We start from the raw sequence: 20566 nt of genomic DNA on the forward strand, positions 1-20566 counted from the left end.
CTCCGGTCAGGTCAGTATTTTATGAAAAGATATAAGAAAGATGTCATGTGACCTCCCAGAATCCTCCTCACCTCTCCAGTAAGCAGGTAGATGATCTCCATGGTGAGGTCTAATATCCTCTCACTTGTGTGACTCTGGTCCCCATCCATCTTCATTGAAATGGTCATGTGATCTATACAGGACTCTCCTCTCTGTAGATAGATAATACATTGAGAATTATCTGGACTGTACCGGGATGAATAATGTCTGCACAGAGTACCTCCAGAATCCTGACACCTCAGACTGCATTTTATACTGCAATACAGGACTCTTGCATATCATCGAAACCAGAAAACCAGAGATTCCTTTTAAGGTACTAAGCAATATGTAGACATGACATTGTTCTGTGTGCACAGTGCCCGGGAATGTCTTTATTGTGAGCCCCGTCCTATTAGTGTCATGTGACACGGCTGTCAGGGTGACATCAATGTGAACAGAACATGCAAACTCCAACAAATTAGGCCTGGGTGACATCTGTGCTGTCCATTATCTCACAGTTATGAGAGCCAACAACCCAAGACAGTTTTACGGACAGTTGGACAAATGGTTCTATATTTAGGATGTATCTGGTCTATAAACCAGAGGCTCTGGATGGACAGTTGGATAAATGGTTCTATATTTAGGATGTATCTGGTCTATAAACCAGAGGCTCTGGATGGACAGTTGGATAAATGGTTCTATATTTAGGATGTATCCAGTCTATAAACCAGAGACTCTGGATGGACAGTTGGATAAATGGATCTATATTTAGGATGTATCTGGTCTAGGGATGAGCTCCGGCGTGTTCGCATGGCGCACGTGCCGAGCCCGCCAGGAAGTCGGCACGGCGCAGCGCTAATCACAAGCAGTGAGACATTTCCCGATGTGCGGCTGCAGAGATCGGGAAATGTCTCCCTGCCTGTGATTAGCGCTGCGCCGTGCCGACTTCCTGGCGGGCTCGGCACGTGCGCCATGCGAACACGCCGGAGCTCATCCTTAATCTGGTCTATAAACCAGAGGCTCTGGATGGACAGTTGGATAAATGGTTCTATATTTAAGACGTATCTGGTCTATAAACCATAACTGACATCACAGTGACTATGGAGGAAGAGGACGGACATGACGGGGGGATTACTGGATGTAAATATAAAATAATATCTTATTACCTCCTCTGCTGCCAGTTCCAGCAATGTCTCCTGTCTACTTCCTCCCAATTTACCTCTCACCCGGAACTTCCTGTTCATGTCCTACATCACTTCCTTTTTGTTGGTTCCACTGACTATGAATGAGATCTTGTGTGGAATATAAATACTGAAATTCTACGTTATGTTTCGTCACTTTGCTCTCTGACTCGTGCTTCATTTTTCTCTTATGTTACATCCATGAATAGATAAGCAGATTATACCTTTTCCAAAAACGAAACGTGTGGATCGTTCTCTCTCTCTTTAACCACTTAAGGACCAAGCCTATTTTTTAAACTTGTTGTTTACAAATTAAAAATAATTTTTTTTCTGCTAGAAAATTACTTAGAACCCCCAAATATTCTTTTTTTTTTTTTTTTTCCATCCACATAACATTCTCCGACAGCTCTCCATTCTATCTATCTACAGTAGCTTCTCTTGCCGTTAAGGTAAAAAAACCTTCTGACATTTCAATCCCTTTAGGAATTCCCTTCATTGGAACTAAGGGGCCAAGCCCAACCCCAGAAAGACAACCCCACACCATAATCCCCCCTCCACCAAATTAATTGGACCAGTGCACAAATCAAGGTCCATAAAGACATGGATGAGCAAGTTTGTGGTGGAGGAACTTGACTGGCCTGCACAGAGTCCTGACCTCAACCTGTCCTGACCTCAACCCAATAGAACACTTTGGGATGAATCAGAGTGGAGACTGCGAGCCAGGCCTTCTCGCTCATCCATGTCTTTATGGATCTTGCTTTGTGCACTGGTGCGCAGTCGTGTTGGAACAGGAAGGGGCCATCTCCAAACTGTTCCCACAAAGTTGGGAGCATGAAATTGTCCAAAATGTCTTGGTATGCTGATGCCTTAAGAGTTCCCTTCACTGGAACTAAGGGGCAAAGCCCAACCCCTGAAAGATAACCCCACAACATAATCCCCCCTCCACCAAATGATTTGGGCCAGTGCACAAAGCAAGGTCCATAAAGACATGGATGAGCGAGTTTGGGGTGGAGGAACTTGACTGGTCCTGACCTCAACCCTATAGAACACCTTTGGGATGAATTAGAGCGGAGACTGCAAGCCAGGCCTTCTCATCCAACTTTAGTGCCTGACCTCACAAAGGCGCTTCTGGAAGAATGGTCAAACATTCCCATAGACACACTCCTAAACCTTGTGGACAGCCTTCCCAGAAGAGTTGAAGCTGTTATAGCTGCAAAGGGTGGGCCAACTCAATATTGAACCCTACGGACTAAGACTGGGAGGCCATTAAAGTTTATGTGCGTGTGAAGGCAGGTGTCCCAATAGTAGGCCAGGCTCTCCAGGTTCCTGCATTGTTGAGCCTTTTATTGCCCACTATGGAGGGGCTGCCACTCTCCCTGCTGGATTTTTATTTTATAATGAGGGGAATTTAAAAAGGGGTGTATTGGGATGACCCCGGTATTGTCAGGAGAGGATCCAGGAACGATAGCAGACAAATCTCATCACTATAAGTCTTTATTAAAAGAAAAAAGCCAACAGGTGATTGAACCCGTCATATTACACATTAAAAGAAATGTCACTTTTGCCAAGATGTACTCCAGTCCTGTACTAAAGATTAAGGCCTGTTACATTCCACTCTACATTTGTCGATCACATCAGCAGGGGTGTGTCTTCTGATGTCTAACTAGATTGCCTTTAAATCTAAAACACTTCCCGCACACAGTACACGAAAACAGGCCCTCGCCTGTATGAATTTTCTCGTGTCCGACGAGGCTCCCTTTTCGTGTGAAGCTCTTCCCGCACTCTTTACAAGCGAAAGGGCGCTCGCCCGTGTGAATTCTCTGGTGTTCGATCAGCACTTCCTTCCGCGCGAAACTTTTCCCGCACTCCAAACATGAAAAAGGGCGCTCCCCCGTGTGGCTCTTCTGGTGTGTAAGGAGGTGTCCCTTCTGAGTGAAGCCTTTCCCGCACTCTGAACACGAATAAGGGCGCTCGCCCGTGTGGTTTCTCTGGTGTATGAAGAGCTTTTCTTTCTCGGTGAAACACTTCCCGCAGTCTGAACACGAAAAGGGATATAGGCCCGTGTGAATTCTCTGGTGCACAAGAAGTGCGCTTTTCTGAATGTAACATTTTCCGCACTCTGAGCAGGAAAAAAGCCCCTTACCGGTGTGACTTTTCTGGTGTAGAAGCAGGTGTGCTTTGTGGATGAAACACTTCCCGCACTCTGAACATGAAAAAGGGCGCTCGCCCGTGTGAATTCTTTGGTGCTTATATAGATTTCCTTTTTGGCTGAAACATTTCCCGCAGTCTGCACAGGAAAATGGAAGTTTACCCATGTGTCTTTTCTGGTGTCCAACCAGGTTCTCTTTCCTCGAGAAACATTTCCCGCACTCTGAGCATGAAAAAGGATATTCCCCCGTGTGAGTTCTCTGGTGTGTAAGAAGCACAATTTTCTGAGTAAAACTTTTCCCACACTCGGAACATGAATAGGGACGTTCTCCCGTGTGAATTCTTTGGTGTCGAACAAGGTCGCCTTTCTGTGTGAAACATTTCCCGCACTCTGAACAAGGGAAAGGGCGTTCACCGGTGTGGATTTTCTGGTGTTCACCAAGAACTCTTTTCCAAGCAAAGCATTTCCCACACACTGAACATGAAAAGGGACGCTCAGCTTTGTGGTTTTTCTGGTGCGTACGAAGTGCTTTGTTGTCCGTAAAAGACTTCCCACACACTGAACAGGACAAGGAGCTCTCTTCTGTGTGGCCTTCTAAAGAAGATTTCTTAGGAGTAGCTGGATTTGGTGATCTATCTGAACTGCAAGGAATATCAGAAGTCGTGGTATGTAAATTACGAGAAGATTTCTGGGATTTAGGGCGATTTGTTGCTCTTGCCAACTGGTTGGACTTTACTCCTGGAGGATTTTGCGTTGCTTCATTCTCTTCAGTATTACATTCCGGAGATATAACAAGAACTCCATCTGAGATACTTTTATTTCGAACGTAGTTTCCACCTGTTGGAAAGCAATCAGTAAATAAATGTTACACATATTCGTAATGCGTTGCAGTTAGAAGTCATATATAATGGTCTAGTGTTTCTCGGAGCTCTGGCATGGAACTGACTACAGTCATAAACACCAAAATTTCAATGCAAACCAGTTCACTAATATAGCATACCCAAACCACACTAGGTAACAGTGTTTGGGCAAAGGTGACATTGTTATGGTGAGAATTAACTTAGACCTTCCTCCACCTCAATTCTTGTAAACATGGTCATAAGCTGAAAAATGGAGATGGACCTTTAATGCAGCCCCTGGGCTATACAATGTCTCTGATACATTTGTTGGAAACACAATTCTATTGAGATGGAGCTTTCATCTCTTCATTACTTGGGAACGTGGTGTTATATTGAGGAATGGAGATGGACCTTTCATATGGGGTACAGTATCTCCTCCTCATTTGTTGGGAACATGACGTTATATTGAGGAATGGAGATGGACTTTTCATATGGTGTACAGTATCTCCTCCTCATTTGTTGGGAACATGACGTTATATTGAGGAAAGGAGATGGACCTTTTATATGGTGTACAGTATCTCCTCATCATTTGTTGGGAACATGACGTTATATTGAGGAATGGAGATGGACCTTTTATATGGTGTACAGCAGGGATCTGAAATTAGCGGACCTCCAGTTGTTGCAAAACTACAAGTCCCATCATGCCTCTGCCTCTGGGTGTCATGCTTGTGGCGGTCAGAGTCTTGCTATGCCTCATGGGATTCGTAGTTCTTCAACAGCTGGAGGTCCGCTAATTGCATATCCCTGGTGTACAGTATCTCCACCCCATTTGTTGGGAACATGACGTTATATTGAGGAATGGAGGTGATCTTTTCATATAATGTACAGTATCTCCTCATTTGTTGGGAACATGAAATATTGAGGAATGGAGATGGATCTTTCATATGGTGTACAGTATCTCCTCCTCATTTGTTGGGAACATGACGTTATATTGAGGAATGGAGATGGACCTTTCATATGGTGTACTATATCTCCTCCTCATTTGTTGGGAACATGACGTTCTATTGAGGAATGGAGATGGACCTTTCATATGGTGTACAGTATCTCCCCCTCATTTGTTGGGAACATGACGTTATATTGAGGAATGGAGATGGACCTTTCATATGGTGTACAGTATCTCCACCTCATTTGTTAGGAACATGACATTATATTGAGGAATGGAGATGGATCTTTCATATGGTGTACAGTATCTCCACATTTGTTGGGAACATGACATTATATTGAGGAATGGAGGTGGACATTTCATATGGTGTACAGTATCAACTGCTTTTTTTTGAGGAGGGAGGAGGTATTGTGCATAAATACTCAATATTCATATAATTACTTACTTGTGTTGATGTAGAGAGATTTCTCCAGTTTATTTTTTATATTTATCTCCCCCTCCTCCATAGATTGCTGATCTCCTTCGACAAATGTCTCCTCTTCTTCCTCCTCTTTAACCTCAATTTTGATGATTTTCAGTTCTTCAGCCTAAACCCCAAAGATGATAAAACACATTCTGATTAAGAAGTCCTCTCATAGTTCAGAACGCATTTTTAGGTCTACATACCCAGTCCTATCTACCTGATCATGGTGAGGGATGTCGCAATCTTCCTGTGTGTATTCTTGAGAATCCAGAGGACGGGGACATCTCTCTGGTGGGTTCCCATTACTGGATCCATCTGTAGGAAACACACACACTGACTGAATACATTGTTTCTATGTGTTTATCAGATGATGGGGGATCTAGGTGGACCCTCCGTACTGCTCTCTCCTTTACAATAAAGTCTCCTCTTAGCCGGTGATGTGAGAGGCGGCTGATCCTCCATTATAATGCCCAAGCAGAGATTATCTTACTTGATGATGTGAAGGTCTATGATACTATAATCATCAATCCATAGACTATACCAGTTTTATGTATTTAGTATTTATTACTCACCACTGCTGATATCTAAAGAAGGTTCATCGTGTTTGATTGACACCATTATTTCAACATCCTCTGCAGTCTGCTGATAATTCATGACGGATGTCTCCTCTTCTTCCTCCTTAACCTTAACTTTAATATACATTTGTTCTTCATGCTAAACCAACAAAATTGTAGAAAGTAAAATCTTTTAAATGTAAGAACCAGTAGGCTGGGACTACAAAGAAGAGTATAATATCATAAGTCTTGGGACACTTAGCAGTGTATCCACCTACCTGATCATGGTGATGGATGGTGTGATCTTCCGGTGTGGAATCCCGGGAATACAGAGAAGGGGAACAGCTCTCTGGTGGGTTCCCATTACTGGATCCATCTGTAGGAAACACACACACTGACTGAATACATTGTTTCTATGTGTTTATCAGATAAATACAATACAATAAAGTCTCCTCTTACCCAGTGATGTGAGGGGCGGCTGATCCTCCATCATGACGTCCTTGTAGAGATTCTTGTGTCCTTCTAAATACTCCCACTCCTCCATAGAGAAATAGACAGTGACATCCTGACACCTTATAGGAACCTGACACACACAATGATACAGTCACCATCCAGACACATCCCTTGTCTGTTACTGGATAATGTCCCAGAATTCCCGGCACCGCTCACCTCTCCTGTCAGCAGATCAATGATCTTCTTGGTGACTTCTAGAATTTTCTTGGCACTGGTTACCTCTGTTGTCAGGCAGTGAGGTGGAGGCACTGTGATGGGTGATGGCTGGGTGTTAATGGTGTAATTTTTTTTTATAGTACCTTCCTGTGTAAAGAGAGAAAGTTACAATCATCTCTATAAACTGTACACGATCCTTCTGCCTTGCCCATTTAGGACTGTTTTTTAACCACTTAAGGTCCGCCCCATGTACATACACTGCAGATTCGCAGCCCTTAAACGTGATCAAGCGTGTACGTGATTTCTTTCTTCGGGTCTGGGGCGCGCGTGCGCCGCCGGCGTCTCGCTCCCGCTGTGATTGGAAACAGCGGGAGCCAATCAGTGGGTCTGGCAGACCCGATGTCCACTGGGACCCCCGATGGTTCTCAAGAGAGGCAGAACGGTTGCTAAAATGTCCCATGCAGATAATTTGTTGCAAACATCAATAACCTTGAGGCAATAAAAGTTCAAAATCCCAAGTAAAGTGCTCGTGCTCTACAAAGTGGATACGAATCCGTGCTTGATATGTGCTCACAAGACGGTGCCCCCACATAGATGTGAACTCACCCCTCCAAATGGACCAACTATTATTCTAGTTTGCTCAAACACGCATGTGGGGCAGTCCCCGTGGATTTTCTGTGGGCTGATGTGGTTTAAGATAGTTGTTTCCTCATATGAATGGACGTAATAAGGAGTGCCTAATTCCTCTATGTACTGGCGTTGTTTGGGGCAGATGTTCCTCATAAAAATGACAGAAAAAGCCTCATTGCGCAGCAGCGTTTAAAACATTTATTCCAGATTAAAAAAACATGGTATTAGACTCACATGTAAGGGTGCCTAAAAGCCTGGTCCGGGACCGGAAGTGTGTCTCGATGACGTGATAAAGCGGACCAACCTCTACATGTATAAAAAATAAGTAAAAAATCGTTTTTTTTTTAAATACTCTGTCTTTTTTTTGTTTATAGTGCAAAAAATAAAAAACGCAGAGGTGATCAATTACCACCAAAATAAAGCCGGAAAAAAAAAGGCATCAATTTTATTTGGGTACAACGTCGCACGACCGCGCAATTGTCAGTTAAAGCAACGCAGTGCCGTATCACAAAAAATGGCCTGGTCATGGGGGGGTAAAACCTTTCCGGAGCTGAAGTGGTTAAAGTGTTCCTATATTGAATTTTTTACATTTTGGATGGAGGTGGGGAAAGGGTTACACCCCTCCTGTCAGGATTTTAGTGCTTCTTTTGTCTACATTGGGGAGATTCAACCTACTTGTCCTGGTGACTACTTTCACCTGAGACAAAAAAAGGGAGAATGCAAAAATTTGGAGTTTTGGGAGGAGGGACACGCTGACGTCACCGCGCTGGTAGGATCCCGGAAAAACGGGCGTTTACACTAGCTTTTTATTACATGCTGTTTTACGTGCTTTCAAATGTAAGTGCAATACTATTTTTACATTAAAAACGTTAGTTGGTTTTACACTATGGCGAGTTTTCTTTTTCTGGGTCATCCTTCTGAGTATACTAACCGAAAGAGATGTGGCTTCTTTGGATCCCGGGAAAGGGCTTAGATCATCTGCCCTGCTTTATTACATGTGAATCTTTCTTGATACGAGGTGCCATTTGATTTCTCCCTTGAGGACAAAAGGCCCTGGCTGGGTATTAACCACTTAAGGCCCGAGCCTCTTTCTGAGATTTGGTGTTTACAAGTTACCTCCGCCCTACAATCATGTGGAACTGGGTGGGGGCCATCTTCCCCTCACTCGTCTCTATACCGAGCCAGGGAGAGGACCCAATTGCCTCCGTCGCTGCCGGTGGCTCTGGTAAGAGGTGGAGGGCACCGGAGAGTGGCGGGGGGGCCTCTCCTGCCGCCGATAACAACGGTATTCCACTTCAAAGGTCCGGAAGTGGTTAAGCCAGCTGTCTGGTAAGTGTGCATTTCATGTGGTGGAGGTAGACTTCAAGTCATGTTGTAAATCACTAACATCACAAGGAGGCCTACTAACCACTTACCTCAAACCGGGTTCCCGAGTGTTTCCGAGGGTTTCCAAGTGGCTCCGAACGGCTCTGAGTGTCACCGGCGCCCCCCCGCACCTCTGGCCAAATGCGGAACTGCACACCGCAGAGGCTTGAATCCTGCTCATTTTGCAAGACAACACTCGCAAACCGAGTCAGGATTTTTAAAAAATAATAGCTCGTAACTGAGTTACTCGCAATCCGAGGTATTACTGTAATAGGAATAAAAGTGACCCAAATTTTTTTTTTTAAAAGACAGTGTAAAAATAAAAAATAAAAAGTAAAATAAATAAGAAAAAAGTTTTTTTTAAAGCGCCCGGTCCCGCCATGCTCATGCTCAGAAGTGAGCACATACGTAAGTTGCGCCCGCATATGTAAACGGTGTTCAAACCACACATATGAGGTATCGCTGCGATCTTTAGAGCGAGAGCGATAATTCTAGCAATAGACCTCCTCTGTAACTTAAAAATGATAACCTGTAGACATTTTTAAACGTCACCTATGGAGAATTTTAAGGGTCAATGTTGCCATTCCACGAGCGGGCACAATTTTGAAGCATGACATGTTGGGTATCAATTTACTCGGCGTAACATTATCTTTCACAATATCAAAAAAAATGTGCTAACTTCACTGTTTTCTTATTTTTTTAATTTAAAAAAAGTGTATTTTTTCCCCCCAAAAAATTTGCGTTTGTAAGGACGCTGCGCAAATACAGTGTGACATAAAGTATTGCAACAACCGCCATTTTATTCTCTAGGGCGGGGGTCTCAAACTGGCGTCCCTCCAGCTGTTGTGAAACTACAAGTCCCATCATGCCTCTGCCTGTGGGACTCATGCTTGTAACTGTCAGCTTTGCAATGTCTTATGGGACTTGTAGTTTTGCAACAGCTGGAGAGGCACAGTTTGAGACCCCTGCTCTAGGGTGTCTGAAAAAAATAAAAATAATAATGTTTGGTGGTTCTAGGTAATTTTCGAGAAAAAAAATATGATTTTACCTTGTAAGCAACAAGTTTGAAAAAGATAGGACCGGTCCTTAAGTGGTTTCCACTTCTCTCTACACGAGCGGTGTTAAGTCCTACTACGAAATATAATATCTTTTTTACTGTTTGGTTTACTCTCCTTTCATATTTAGGTGGATGTTTTAGCGCAGCTCTATTTTCTAATTGTGAAAAAAAATTGGGAGTTGCCACCAAAACAGAAGCTTATTGGAGATCTTCTTAAAGGGACTCCTGTTCTTCTTGTTATATCTACAGTACAGGAAGTAATGGTCATTCTCCCCAGTGGGACAAAGATAGGGAAAAACTGAGAGGGGGCTTTTCTCCCACTGATCACCAGTGCTAGGGGCATTTATCGAACTCACCCCCAGTGAAGTTTTTAGCAAGCGTTCACCTAAACCTGAAGATAATTTCAAGGGTTTGGTAGGGTAAGAAGGTTAGGGTTGTCACCTCATCCCTTTAAACCCGAACACATATGAATTACACGGGTTCTGAAGGCTAATTTAATGCAGATAAAGCACCAAGTGAGTTTAATTGCCACCTTAATCAGCCACAGAAACTGGGTAATTAATATGAATTCGGTTTTAAAGGGATGAGGTGGCAACCATAAAGAAGGTTGAGAAAGATTGATATAAAATGAGCTTGGGTGTCCAGCAAAGTTCATCTCCAGCCAAACTCCAAAACTGCCCCCATTTTTTATTCCGATGAGCTATGGGTTGGGTCTTCAACATCACAGTGACTATGGAGGAAGAGGACGGACATGACCGGGGGGAGGGGGTTACTGGGTGTAAATATAAAATAATATCTTATTACCTCCAGTTCCTGAAATGTCTCCTCTCTACTTTCCTCCAAGTGACCTTTCACCTGGAACTTCCTGTTTCACTTCCTAAATCACTTCCTGTCTGTGCGTTCCAAGTGAGATCACCACCTCGTGTTGAACCCAAATACTGCAGCCTATGTTACGTTTCATCCTTTTGGCTCACGGCCTCGTTCATTATGATTATATGTCAATATGTCAATTATAATTCAGACAACGAAAAAATTATAATGAAAAATTATATTTCGATGTTTTTAAGATTTAAAAATATCAAACTAAATAAAGAACTGCAAATTGAAATACATTATAATTTATATACGGAAGTACAGTATCTCACAAAAGTGAGTACACCCCTCACATTTTTTGTACATATTTTCTTCTATCTTTTCATGTGACAACACTGAAGAAATGACACTTTGCTACAATGTAAAGTAGTGAGTGTACAGCTTGTATAACAGTGTAAATTTGCTGTCCCCTCAAAATAACTCAACACACAGCCATTAATGTCTAAACCGCTGGCAACAAAAGTGAGTACACCCCTAAGTGAAAATGTCCAAATTGGGCCCAAAGTGTCAATATTTTGTGTGGCCACCATTATTTTCCAGCACTGCCTTAACCCTCTTGGGCATGGAGTTCACTAAAGCTTCACAGGTTGCCACTGGAGTCCTCTTCCCCTCCTCCATGACGACATCACTGAGCTGGTGGATGTTAGAGACCTTGTGCTCCTCCACCTTCCGTTTGAAGATGTCCCACAGATGCTCAATAGGGTTTAGGTCTTTTAGGTCTGGAGACATGCTTGGCCAGTCCATCACCTTTACCCTCAGCTTCTTTAGCAAGGCAATGGTTGTCTTGGAGGTGTGTTTGGGATCGTTATCAAGTTGGAATACTGCCCTGCGGCCCAGTCTCTGAAGGGAGGGGATCATCCTCTGCTTCAGTATGTCACAGTACATGTTGGCATTCATGGTTTCCTCAATGAACTGTAGCTCCCCAGTGCCGGCAGCACTCACGCAGCCCCAGACCATGACACTCCCACCACCATGCTTGACTGTAGACAAGACACACTTGTCTTTGTACTCCTCACCTGGTTGCCGCCACACACACTTGACACCATCTGAACTAAATAAATTTATCTTTGTCTTATCACCACAGGACATGGTTCCAGTAATCCATGTCCTTAATCTACTTGTTTTCATCAAACTATTGGCGGGCTTTCCTGTGCATCATCTTTAGAAGAGGCTTCCTTTTGGGACGACAGCCATGCAGACCAATTAGATGCAGTGTGCGGCGTATGGTCTGAGCACTGACAGGCTGACCCCCCCCCACCCCATTCAACCTCTGCAGCAATGCTGGCAGCACTCATACGTCTATTTCCCAAAGACAACCTCTGGATATGACGCTGAGCATGTGCACCCAACTTCTTTGGTCGACCATGCCAAGGCCCGTTCTGAGTGGAACCTGTCCTGTTAAACCGCTGTATGGTCTTGGCCACCGTGCTGCAGCTCAGTTTGCGGCCCAGTCTCCGAAGGGAGGGGATCACGCTCGGCTTCAGTACATGTTGGCATTCATGGTTCCCTCAATGAACTGTAGCTCCCCAGTGCCGGCAACACTCATACAGCCCCAGACCATGACACTCCCGACACTGTGTGTTGAGTTATTTTGAGGGGACAGCAAATTTACACTGTTATACAAGCTGTACACTCACTACTTTACATTGTAGCAAAGTGTCATTTCTTCAGTGTTGTCACATGAAAAGATAGAATAAAATATTTACAAAAATGTGAGGGGTGTACTCACTTTAGGGAGATACTGTGTATGTTGATTTTTTTACATTGATATTGATATCATCGTCAACAATGAATTGCACTTCCTTCTTTATTATCATATCAGGATTATATCACAATTGAAATCTAAAGAGTAACCAAAAATTTATTAAAAAATAGTGTTTTATTTTTTAATAAAAATGTGAATCTAAAGAACGGAAAGCAAACTGAAGATCAATGAAACCAAAATCATAATGTATACATATCACTACTCACAGATTGGATCATTGATTCTAAATTTCAAATCACGTGGTTTTTCAGCTCTTTACCACCACCCTTTGGTCAACTTCTGTATTGTTGTCTGATATTGTGTCAATCTCGCCGCTTTTATCGCGAGATTGACACCTTGTGAGCCAGGTTCACACTGGTGTGGGGATCCGATTTGGATCCCCGCCAATGCCAAGCACTGTGTTTGGTATGAATCTTGAGGGGGAACTCCACGCCAAATTTTAAATAAAAAAACGGCATGGGGTCCCCCCAAAATCCATACCAGACCCTTATCTGAGCACGCAGCCCAGCCGGTCAGGAAAGGGGGTGGGGACGAGCGAACGCCCCCCCTCCTGAGCTGTATCAGGCCGCATGCCTTCAACATGGGGTGGTGGGTGCTTTGGGTGAGGGGGGCGCCCTGCACCCCCACCTCAAAGCACCTTGTCCCCATGTTGATGAGGACAAGGGCCTCTTCCCGACAACCCTGGTCGTTGGTTGTCGGGGTCTGCGGGCATGGGCTTATCGGCATCCGGGAGCCCCCTTTAATAAGGGGGCCCCCAGATCCTGGCCCCCCACCCTATGTGAATGAGTATGGGGTACATCGTACCCCTACCCATTCACCTAGGGAAAAATGTGTCAATAAAAAAAAAACACACTTCACAGGTTTTTATAGTAATTTATTAGACAGCTCTGGGGGTCTTCTTCCGACTTCACTCTCTCCGGCCTCTTCTCCCAGTGTCCGGTTCTTCTCCCGCTCTCCGGCCTCTTCTCCCGGTGTTCGACCTCTTCTCCCGGTGTCCGATTCTTCTGCCGGCTCCTCTGCTGTCTTCTGCCGCTCTTTTGCTAGTGGTGGCGTCGTCTTCGATGACATGACCACGCCCCCTTATGATGTTACAGTCCCAGCATGCCCCGGGACTGTAACGTCATAAGGGGGCGAGGTCACTGCCTATATAAGTCATTGCGGATCGCTCACACAGAATTACAACGGGAGAGAGCGTCGTGTCAACATCGGAGGAAGAGAAGAGGGAACAAGACGACGCAGAAGTCCGGGCCACCACTAGCAAAAGAGCGTCAGAAGATAGCGGAGGAGCAGAAAAACCGGACACCAGGAGAAGAGGCCGGAGAGAGCGGAGAAGTCGGAAGAAAACCCCCGAAGTCAGAAGAAGACCCCCAGAGCTGTCTAATAAATTACTACTTTTATTGAAGCTTCTTTAAATCCATCAGACTAGATGCGTATACATATTTCCTTAATTGAACCCACAATAGGCATACAGGAATTCATTTATTGTTCTTGCATTTTTTTTGTATTGCTGCCATTGATCATTTGCTGCTTTTGTATTGGAATAATAGTCCATGTATTCTCACCAATGCTCGATGTTGTTCCATGTATTATCAATATTGCCATTTTGTTGCCCAACTTTATTGCCCATCTGCTGTTATAATTACCAATGTGTTGCTCTCATTGCCTTATTTTCCCATGGGTGGCCACAGTGGGGTTGATTTACTAAGGCCTGGTTCACAGTGATGCAACAGTCGCTCCGACTTTGGAGCACTTGTCTGACCCCATTCAGTGCAATGGAACCATTCTAATTGGTGCAGCTGGAGTCAATCCGACTTAGAAAAAGGTTCCTGCACTACATTTGGTACGACTTGCATTGACTTCTGTTATCGAAGTCGCATACAAGTCGTGCTGAAGTCGCAGGCAGTGTGGACCAGGGCTAATGCTTGATTCACATTTATGCATGTTGCTTTTGAGGGTTTCTGCAGTGCTTTTTGCTGGGCCTTCTGCATTTTTACTACGATTTGCGTGTTTATTTTTACATTCACTGTATATAGCTGGTTGCTAGGGAGCGGGTTGGGAAGCCGACCATCGCATCCTTAGCAACCGATGAGTCACCAGCTGTAAGCGGGCTTCCCCTTTGACAGCTGAATGTAAAAAAAATAAATTGCCGGCTAAAAAAATTCACAAAAAAACGGCGTGGGGTCCCCCCCAAAAGACCATGCCAAACCCTTTGGTCTGGTATGGATTTGAAGGGGATACCACAATGCCAATTTTTTTTTTTTTTTAAATTGCTTGGGGTCCCCCTTAAAATCCATACCAGACCCTTATCCGAGCATGCAGCCCGGCAGGTCAGGAAAGGAAGGGGACGAGCGAGCGCCCCCCCCCCCCCCCCTCCTGAACCATACCAGACAGCGTGCCCTCAACATTTCAGTGCTTTTTAGGTGAATGGGTAGGGGTACCCATTCACATAAGGGGGAGTGGGATCTGGGGGTCCCCTTGTTAAAGGGGGCTTCCAGATTCTGATAAGTCCCCCACCCGCACACCCCGACAACCAACGGCCAGGGTTGTCGGGAAGAGGCCCTTGTCTCCATCAACATGGGGGAAAGGTGCTTTGGGGCAGGGGGGGCCCCAAAGCACCCCCCCCCCCCATGTTGGGGGCATGCGGTCTGGTATAGTTCAGGAGGGGGGGCACTTGCTTGTCCCCTCCCTCTCCTGACCTGCCGGGCTGCATGATCGGATAAGGGTCTGATCTGGTCTCTTGCGAAGGGACCCCCCGCGACGTTTCTTTCGTGAATTTTTTTAGCCAACAATTTTTTTTTCACATCCAGCTGTCAGCGGGGAAGCCATCGGTTGTTAAGGGCACGACGGCTGGCTTGTCGGCCTGCTCCTTAGCAACCAGCTATATACAGTGAATGTAAAAAAAAAAACTCAAATCGTAAAACGCAAATTGCGTCAAAATCGCAGTACTTGCATTTTCAATGCTGGTCCATTGAAGTCTATTAGCTGCGAACCGCCGCATTTTGTGTTGTTAAAAAAATTCCCTGCAAAATGCAAAAAGCATCAAAAAACACATTAGGCTGGCCATACGTGTTAAATTTTCTTGTAAAATTTTCCTTTAGATTTACCAAAAACCATATAATATGAGGTCAAAACTAAACAATTTCCAATTGTTTCCAATTAGGCAGGCCCTTGCACTACATAGTTTAAGGTAAACCTAAAAGAAAATTGTACAAGAAAATTGAACATGTAGAGTGCAAAATCTTGTACAGCAGTGCATGGTAGCCAATCAGCTTCTAACTTCAGCTTGTTCAATTGAGCTTTGGCAAAAAAAAAAAACCTGGAAGCTGATTGGGTTCTGTGCAGAGCTGCACCAGATTTTGCACTCTCCAGTTTTAGTAAATCAGCCCCAATACATGGGAACTGCAGCACTTTTTCCTATTATTTTATTCCTCTAAAAAAAAAAAAATGTAATTACGGTAGATTAGATTGAATTAGATTAGATTAAATTAGATGAGATTCTTTATTCCTTCAACCGGGGCGTTTTTGCATAGGATAGGATAGAGAATAGGTGCAGTAATTCCTCCCATCAGTGCCACCCTATCAGTGCCGCCTCATCAGTGCCACCAATCAGTGCCCACCAGTGAAGCCTCATAAGCGCCCATCAGTGCCACCTATCAGTGCCCATCAGTGCCGCCTTAGAAGAAAAGAAGGCTGGACGGCCGCACTCCTGTGCAATTTCTTTATTCAAGTGCCGGATACAAAAGTGAACTTCACATATCAGCTTATATGTTTCACACCAAGGTCGGGTGCTTACTCATGAGTAAGCACCCAACCTTTTTCAAACAAAATCAGACCAGGGGAGGATGTCAGCCATCTCAGCAGTGAAATTGCGGCGCTGGAGAGCTTCGTTCTCAGGTAAGTCTATCATAATGCGCTAGTATATGCGATGCATACTAGCACATTATGACATTGCCTTGCAGGGAATTCTTTTTTTTTTTAACCACCTGTGGTTTACAACTGCTTTAATGGATTTGAAGAAATAGTTCCAGGTGGCTGCACTTCCAAAAATCCTTTTATTGAAGCTTCATATGACAAGTGGTTGACAGACGGAGCAGGGGACAAAGAGGTAGACGCGTTTCGTGCAAATGTTAGTGCTTAGTCATTACCTAGTTATTTCCTGCTTTTATGGATTACTTCTTTCAGACAAACGACTGTGGATCCAGCACCCCTGAGCTCTGCTGACATCTCTGTGTGTATTTGCATTATCACTTTGAAACAATGGCGGACGGGTCAGGTGGGAAGGCGGCGTACCATGGCCTTACCTTAGGACTGGGGGTCTTCAAACTTTCTAAACAAAAGGCCAGTTTACTTCAGACTTTTGGGTGGCCGAACTATTGCCATTGGGAGTAGAAAAAGTGCTGATGTTAGTGGAAAAAAACAATGCCCCATTATTGGTGTCAGTGGGAGGAATTGTGCCCCAACGTTGGTTTCAGTGGGGAATCGCGTCCCATCGTTGGACCCCATTGTTGGTATCATTGGGAGAAATTGTGTCCCATCATTGGAGTTAATGGGCCCCATTGTTGGTGTCATTGGGAAAAATTGTGCCCTATCATTGGGAGGAATTGTGTCCCATCATTGGAGTCACTGTGCCCCATTGTTGGTGTCATTGGGAGAAATTGTACCATATCATTGGTGTCATTGGGGAAATTGTGCCCTATCGTTGGTGTCATTGGGAGGAATTGTGCCCGATCGTTGGTGTCATTAAGAGGAATTGTGCCCTATCGTTGGTGTCATTTGGAGGAATTGTGCCCGATCGTTGGTGTCATTGGGAGGAATTGTACCCCTATCGTTGGTGTCATTGGGAGGAATTGTGCCCCTATCGTTGGTGTCATTGGGAGGAATTGTGCCGATTGTTGGTGTCATTGGGAGGAATTGTGCCCTATCGTTGGTGTCATTGGGAGGAATTGTGCCCCATCGTTGGTGTCATTGGGAGGAATTGTGCCCCATCGTTGGTGTCATTGGGAGGAATTGTGCCCTATCGTTGGTGTCATTGGGAGGAATTGTGCCCCATCGTTGGTGTCATTGGGAGGAATTGTACCCCTATCGTTGGTGTCATTGGGAGGAATTGTGCCCTATCGTTGGTGTCATTGGGAGGAATTGTGCCCCTATCGTTGGTGTCATTGGGAGGAATTGTGCCGATTGTTGGTGTCATTGGGAGGAATTGTGCCCTATCGTTGGTGTCATTGGGAGGAATTGTGCCCCATCGTTGGTGTCATTGGGAGGAATTGTGCCCCATCATTGGTGTCATTGGGAGGAATTGTGCCCCATCGTTGGTGCCATTAGGAGGAATTGTGCCGGATTGTTGGTGTCATTGGGAGGAATTGTACCCTATTGTTGGTGTCATTGGGAGGAATTGTACCCTATCTTTGGTGTCATTGGGAGGAATTGTGCCCTATTGTTGGTGTCATTAGGAGGAATTGTGCCCTATCGTTGGTGTCATTAGGAGGAATTGTGCCCTATCGTTGGTGTCATTGGGAGGAATTGTGCCCTATCGTTGGTGTCATTGGGAGGAATTGTGCCCCTATCGTTGGTATCATTGGGAGGAATGTTGCCTTTTCATTAGGGTCAGCAGGGTGGAATTATGCCCCATTGTTGTTATCAGTGGATGAAATAGTGTCCCAAGGGCCAGATAAAAGCAAGCAAAGGTCTGCATTGGGCTCCTGGGCCACAGTTTGGAGACCACTGCCTTAAGAGGACGATGACGAGGTGGTGGTGTTGGTGCTGGATCCGGGGTTGGACACCCGGAAGAGGCTGTTGCTGCCCCTCCACCTGCGGCTCCTCGTTGCACATGGCCCGCAGCTTGCAGGGAGAAGAGCCGGGGCCATTGCTTCTCCTCCCGACCAAACAGGAAGCGGGTCCTGAGACGCGATTCGTCCGGGAATCCTAAGATTGGCCAGGAGGAGAATCAGGATGACAATAGCGAATATTAATGCGCTATTGTCACAGAACTGGGTGGGCTCAGGGCGCAGTGCTCTGCGCCCCGAGTCCGCCCTTTTTGAAGCCAATTAGAGCCTCAGGCTCAAACCATGTGTTTAAAAAAAAAAAAAAAAACATTGAAATCCATGCGTCTGGCGCCTGGTCCATGGATTGGGAGGGCGGTGCCCCTACGCCCCTTATGAGCGGGCAACCACTGCTTTGAGACAAGTCCAAACACAAGGTGTCAGGGATATTGGTTTGCTTGCAAGGTCAGGGAAACCTTTAGGGTCAGTCATCTTCCAGTGGCCCTCATGGGGGTGGCGCTAAACATAAAACAAATTCTACACTCAGTATGAAGAAAGGGCGATCGACGAGTATCTTTACAAATCTTTTTATTGTCCTTAAACACAATTCTTAACATGAAAAAGGACCCTCACCCATGTGTTTTTTTTTTATGTTTAACAAGATAGTCTTTTCTGGAGAAACATTTCCCGCACTCTAAACATGAGAAAGGACGCTCGCCTGTGTGAATTCTCTGATGTATAACAAGTTTTGCCTTATCACGGAAACATTTCCCGCACTCTGAACATGAATAAGGGGGCCCGCTCTTGTGGCTTTCCTGGTGTGTAACAAGGTCTTCTTTTTCAGTGAAACAATTCCCACACTGTGGACAAGAATAGGGATACTCACCTGTGTGAATTCTCTGGTGTATATCAAGTTTTGCTTCATCGCAGAAACATTTCCCGCACTCTGAACATGAATAGGGGCGCTTGCTTTTGTGCGTTTTCTGGTGCGCAACGAGGTCTCCTTTTTGAGTGAAACATTTGCCGCACTCCAAACAGGAGAAAGGACGCTCACCTGTGTGAATTCTCTGGTGCATAATAAGATTGCCTTTCTGATTGAAACATTTCCCGCACTCTGAACAGGAAAAAGGACTCTCACCCGTGTGAATTCTCTGGTGTGTTAGAAGGCTTCCTTTCTCAGTAAAACACTTCCCGCACTCTGAACAGGAAAATGGACGCTCGCCTGTGTGAATTCTCTGGTGCTTGAAAAGGCTTCCTTGCTGGGTAAAATATTTCCCGCACTCTAAACACGAGAAAGGACGCTCGCCTGTGTGAGTTCTCTCGTGTGCAAGAAGGTGTTGCTTTGTATTGAAACATTTCCCACATTCAGAACATGAGAACGGATGCGCCCCTGTGTGATTTCTCTGGTGCATAAGAAGGTCCCATTTCTGAATGAAACCTTTCCCGCACTCCGAACACGAAAAAGGACGCTCACCCGTGTGAATCCTGTGGTGTTTAACAAGGCTGTCTTTCCTAAAGAAACTTTTCCCACACTCTGAACACGAGAAAGCGCGCTCGCCTGTGTGACTTCTCTGGTGTATAAGAAGGTCCCCTTTCTGAGTGAAGCGTTTCCCGCACTCCGTACAGGAAAAGGGACGCTCGCCTGTGTGAGTTCTCTGGTGTATAAAAAGCTTTCTTTTCTCTGTAAAACATTTCCCGCACTCTATACATGTATAGGAGCGCTCACTCTTGTGAGTTTTCCAATGTGTAAGAAGTTCTCTTTTCTGAGTGAAACATCTTCCGCACTCTAAACACGATAATGAATTGTCTGCTATGGGAACTTCCTCACGGCTTGAAAAGGAGTCCTCGCGATTAGAGGGATCTGTTGATCTATTCACACTGCAATATTTTAGATGAATAAGTGAAGTCATTTTATGTGATTGGTCAGAAGATTCCTCAGGATTAGAGGGATCTATTGATGTCTCCACATGATATGGTCTGTGATGGACATGTTGACTAAGGGAATTTATTCTGGGTAAATATGGCATTGACCTCGTATCTTCTGCATTATCAAGAAATAAAAGAAGATCTCCCCCTGGGATATTCCTATTCTGTACACAGCGTCCATCTGTTGGAAAGCAATCATTAAACAAAATGTTATACGAGTTCCTAACATCTTTCTTTCATTATTCTTACATTTTGATGTAACTGTTAACAGCTTCACAGACCTCTGGCATAAGTCTTATGCCCCGTACACACGGTCGGATTTTCCGACGGAAAATGTGTGATAGGACCTTGTTGTCGGAAATTCCGACCGTGTGT

The 20566-nt window shown here is 44.9% G+C and overlaps 2 protein-coding genes across 2 annotated transcripts in view; both read right to left on the minus strand.

Annotated features, from left to right (window-relative positions):
- LOC141106762 (uncharacterized) overlaps positions 1 to 2008 on the minus strand; it is a 107492-nt gene extending 105484 nt beyond the window's left edge. Inside the window, 2 exon segments of the mRNA XM_073597689.1 lie at positions 72 to 191; positions 1185 to 2008. Of these exon segments, the coding sequence (XP_073453790.1) occupies positions 72 to 191; positions 1185 to 1262 (198 nt within the window). The 5' untranslated portion in view covers positions 1263 to 2008.
- A 669-nt stretch (positions 2009 to 2677) lies between these two features.
- The window catches only part of LOC141104661 (uncharacterized), a 58718-nt gene continuing 40829 nt past the window's right edge, over positions 2678 to 20566 (minus strand). Inside the window, exons 11-12 of the mRNA XM_073594327.1 lie at positions 18918 to 20372; positions 2678 to 3780 (exon numbers count right to left, since the gene is read on the minus strand). Of these exons, the coding sequence (XP_073450428.1) occupies positions 2834 to 3780; positions 18918 to 20372 (2402 nt within the window). The 3' untranslated portion in view covers positions 2678 to 2833. The remainder of the gene's footprint in view (positions 3781 to 18917; positions 20373 to 20566) is intronic.

The sequence above is a fragment of the Aquarana catesbeiana genome, linkage group LG08, assembly GCF_042186555.1.
Source record: "Aquarana catesbeiana isolate 2022-GZ linkage group LG08, ASM4218655v1, whole genome shotgun sequence".
Classification (NCBI taxonomy): Eukaryota; Metazoa; Chordata; class Amphibia; order Anura; family Ranidae; genus Aquarana; species Aquarana catesbeiana.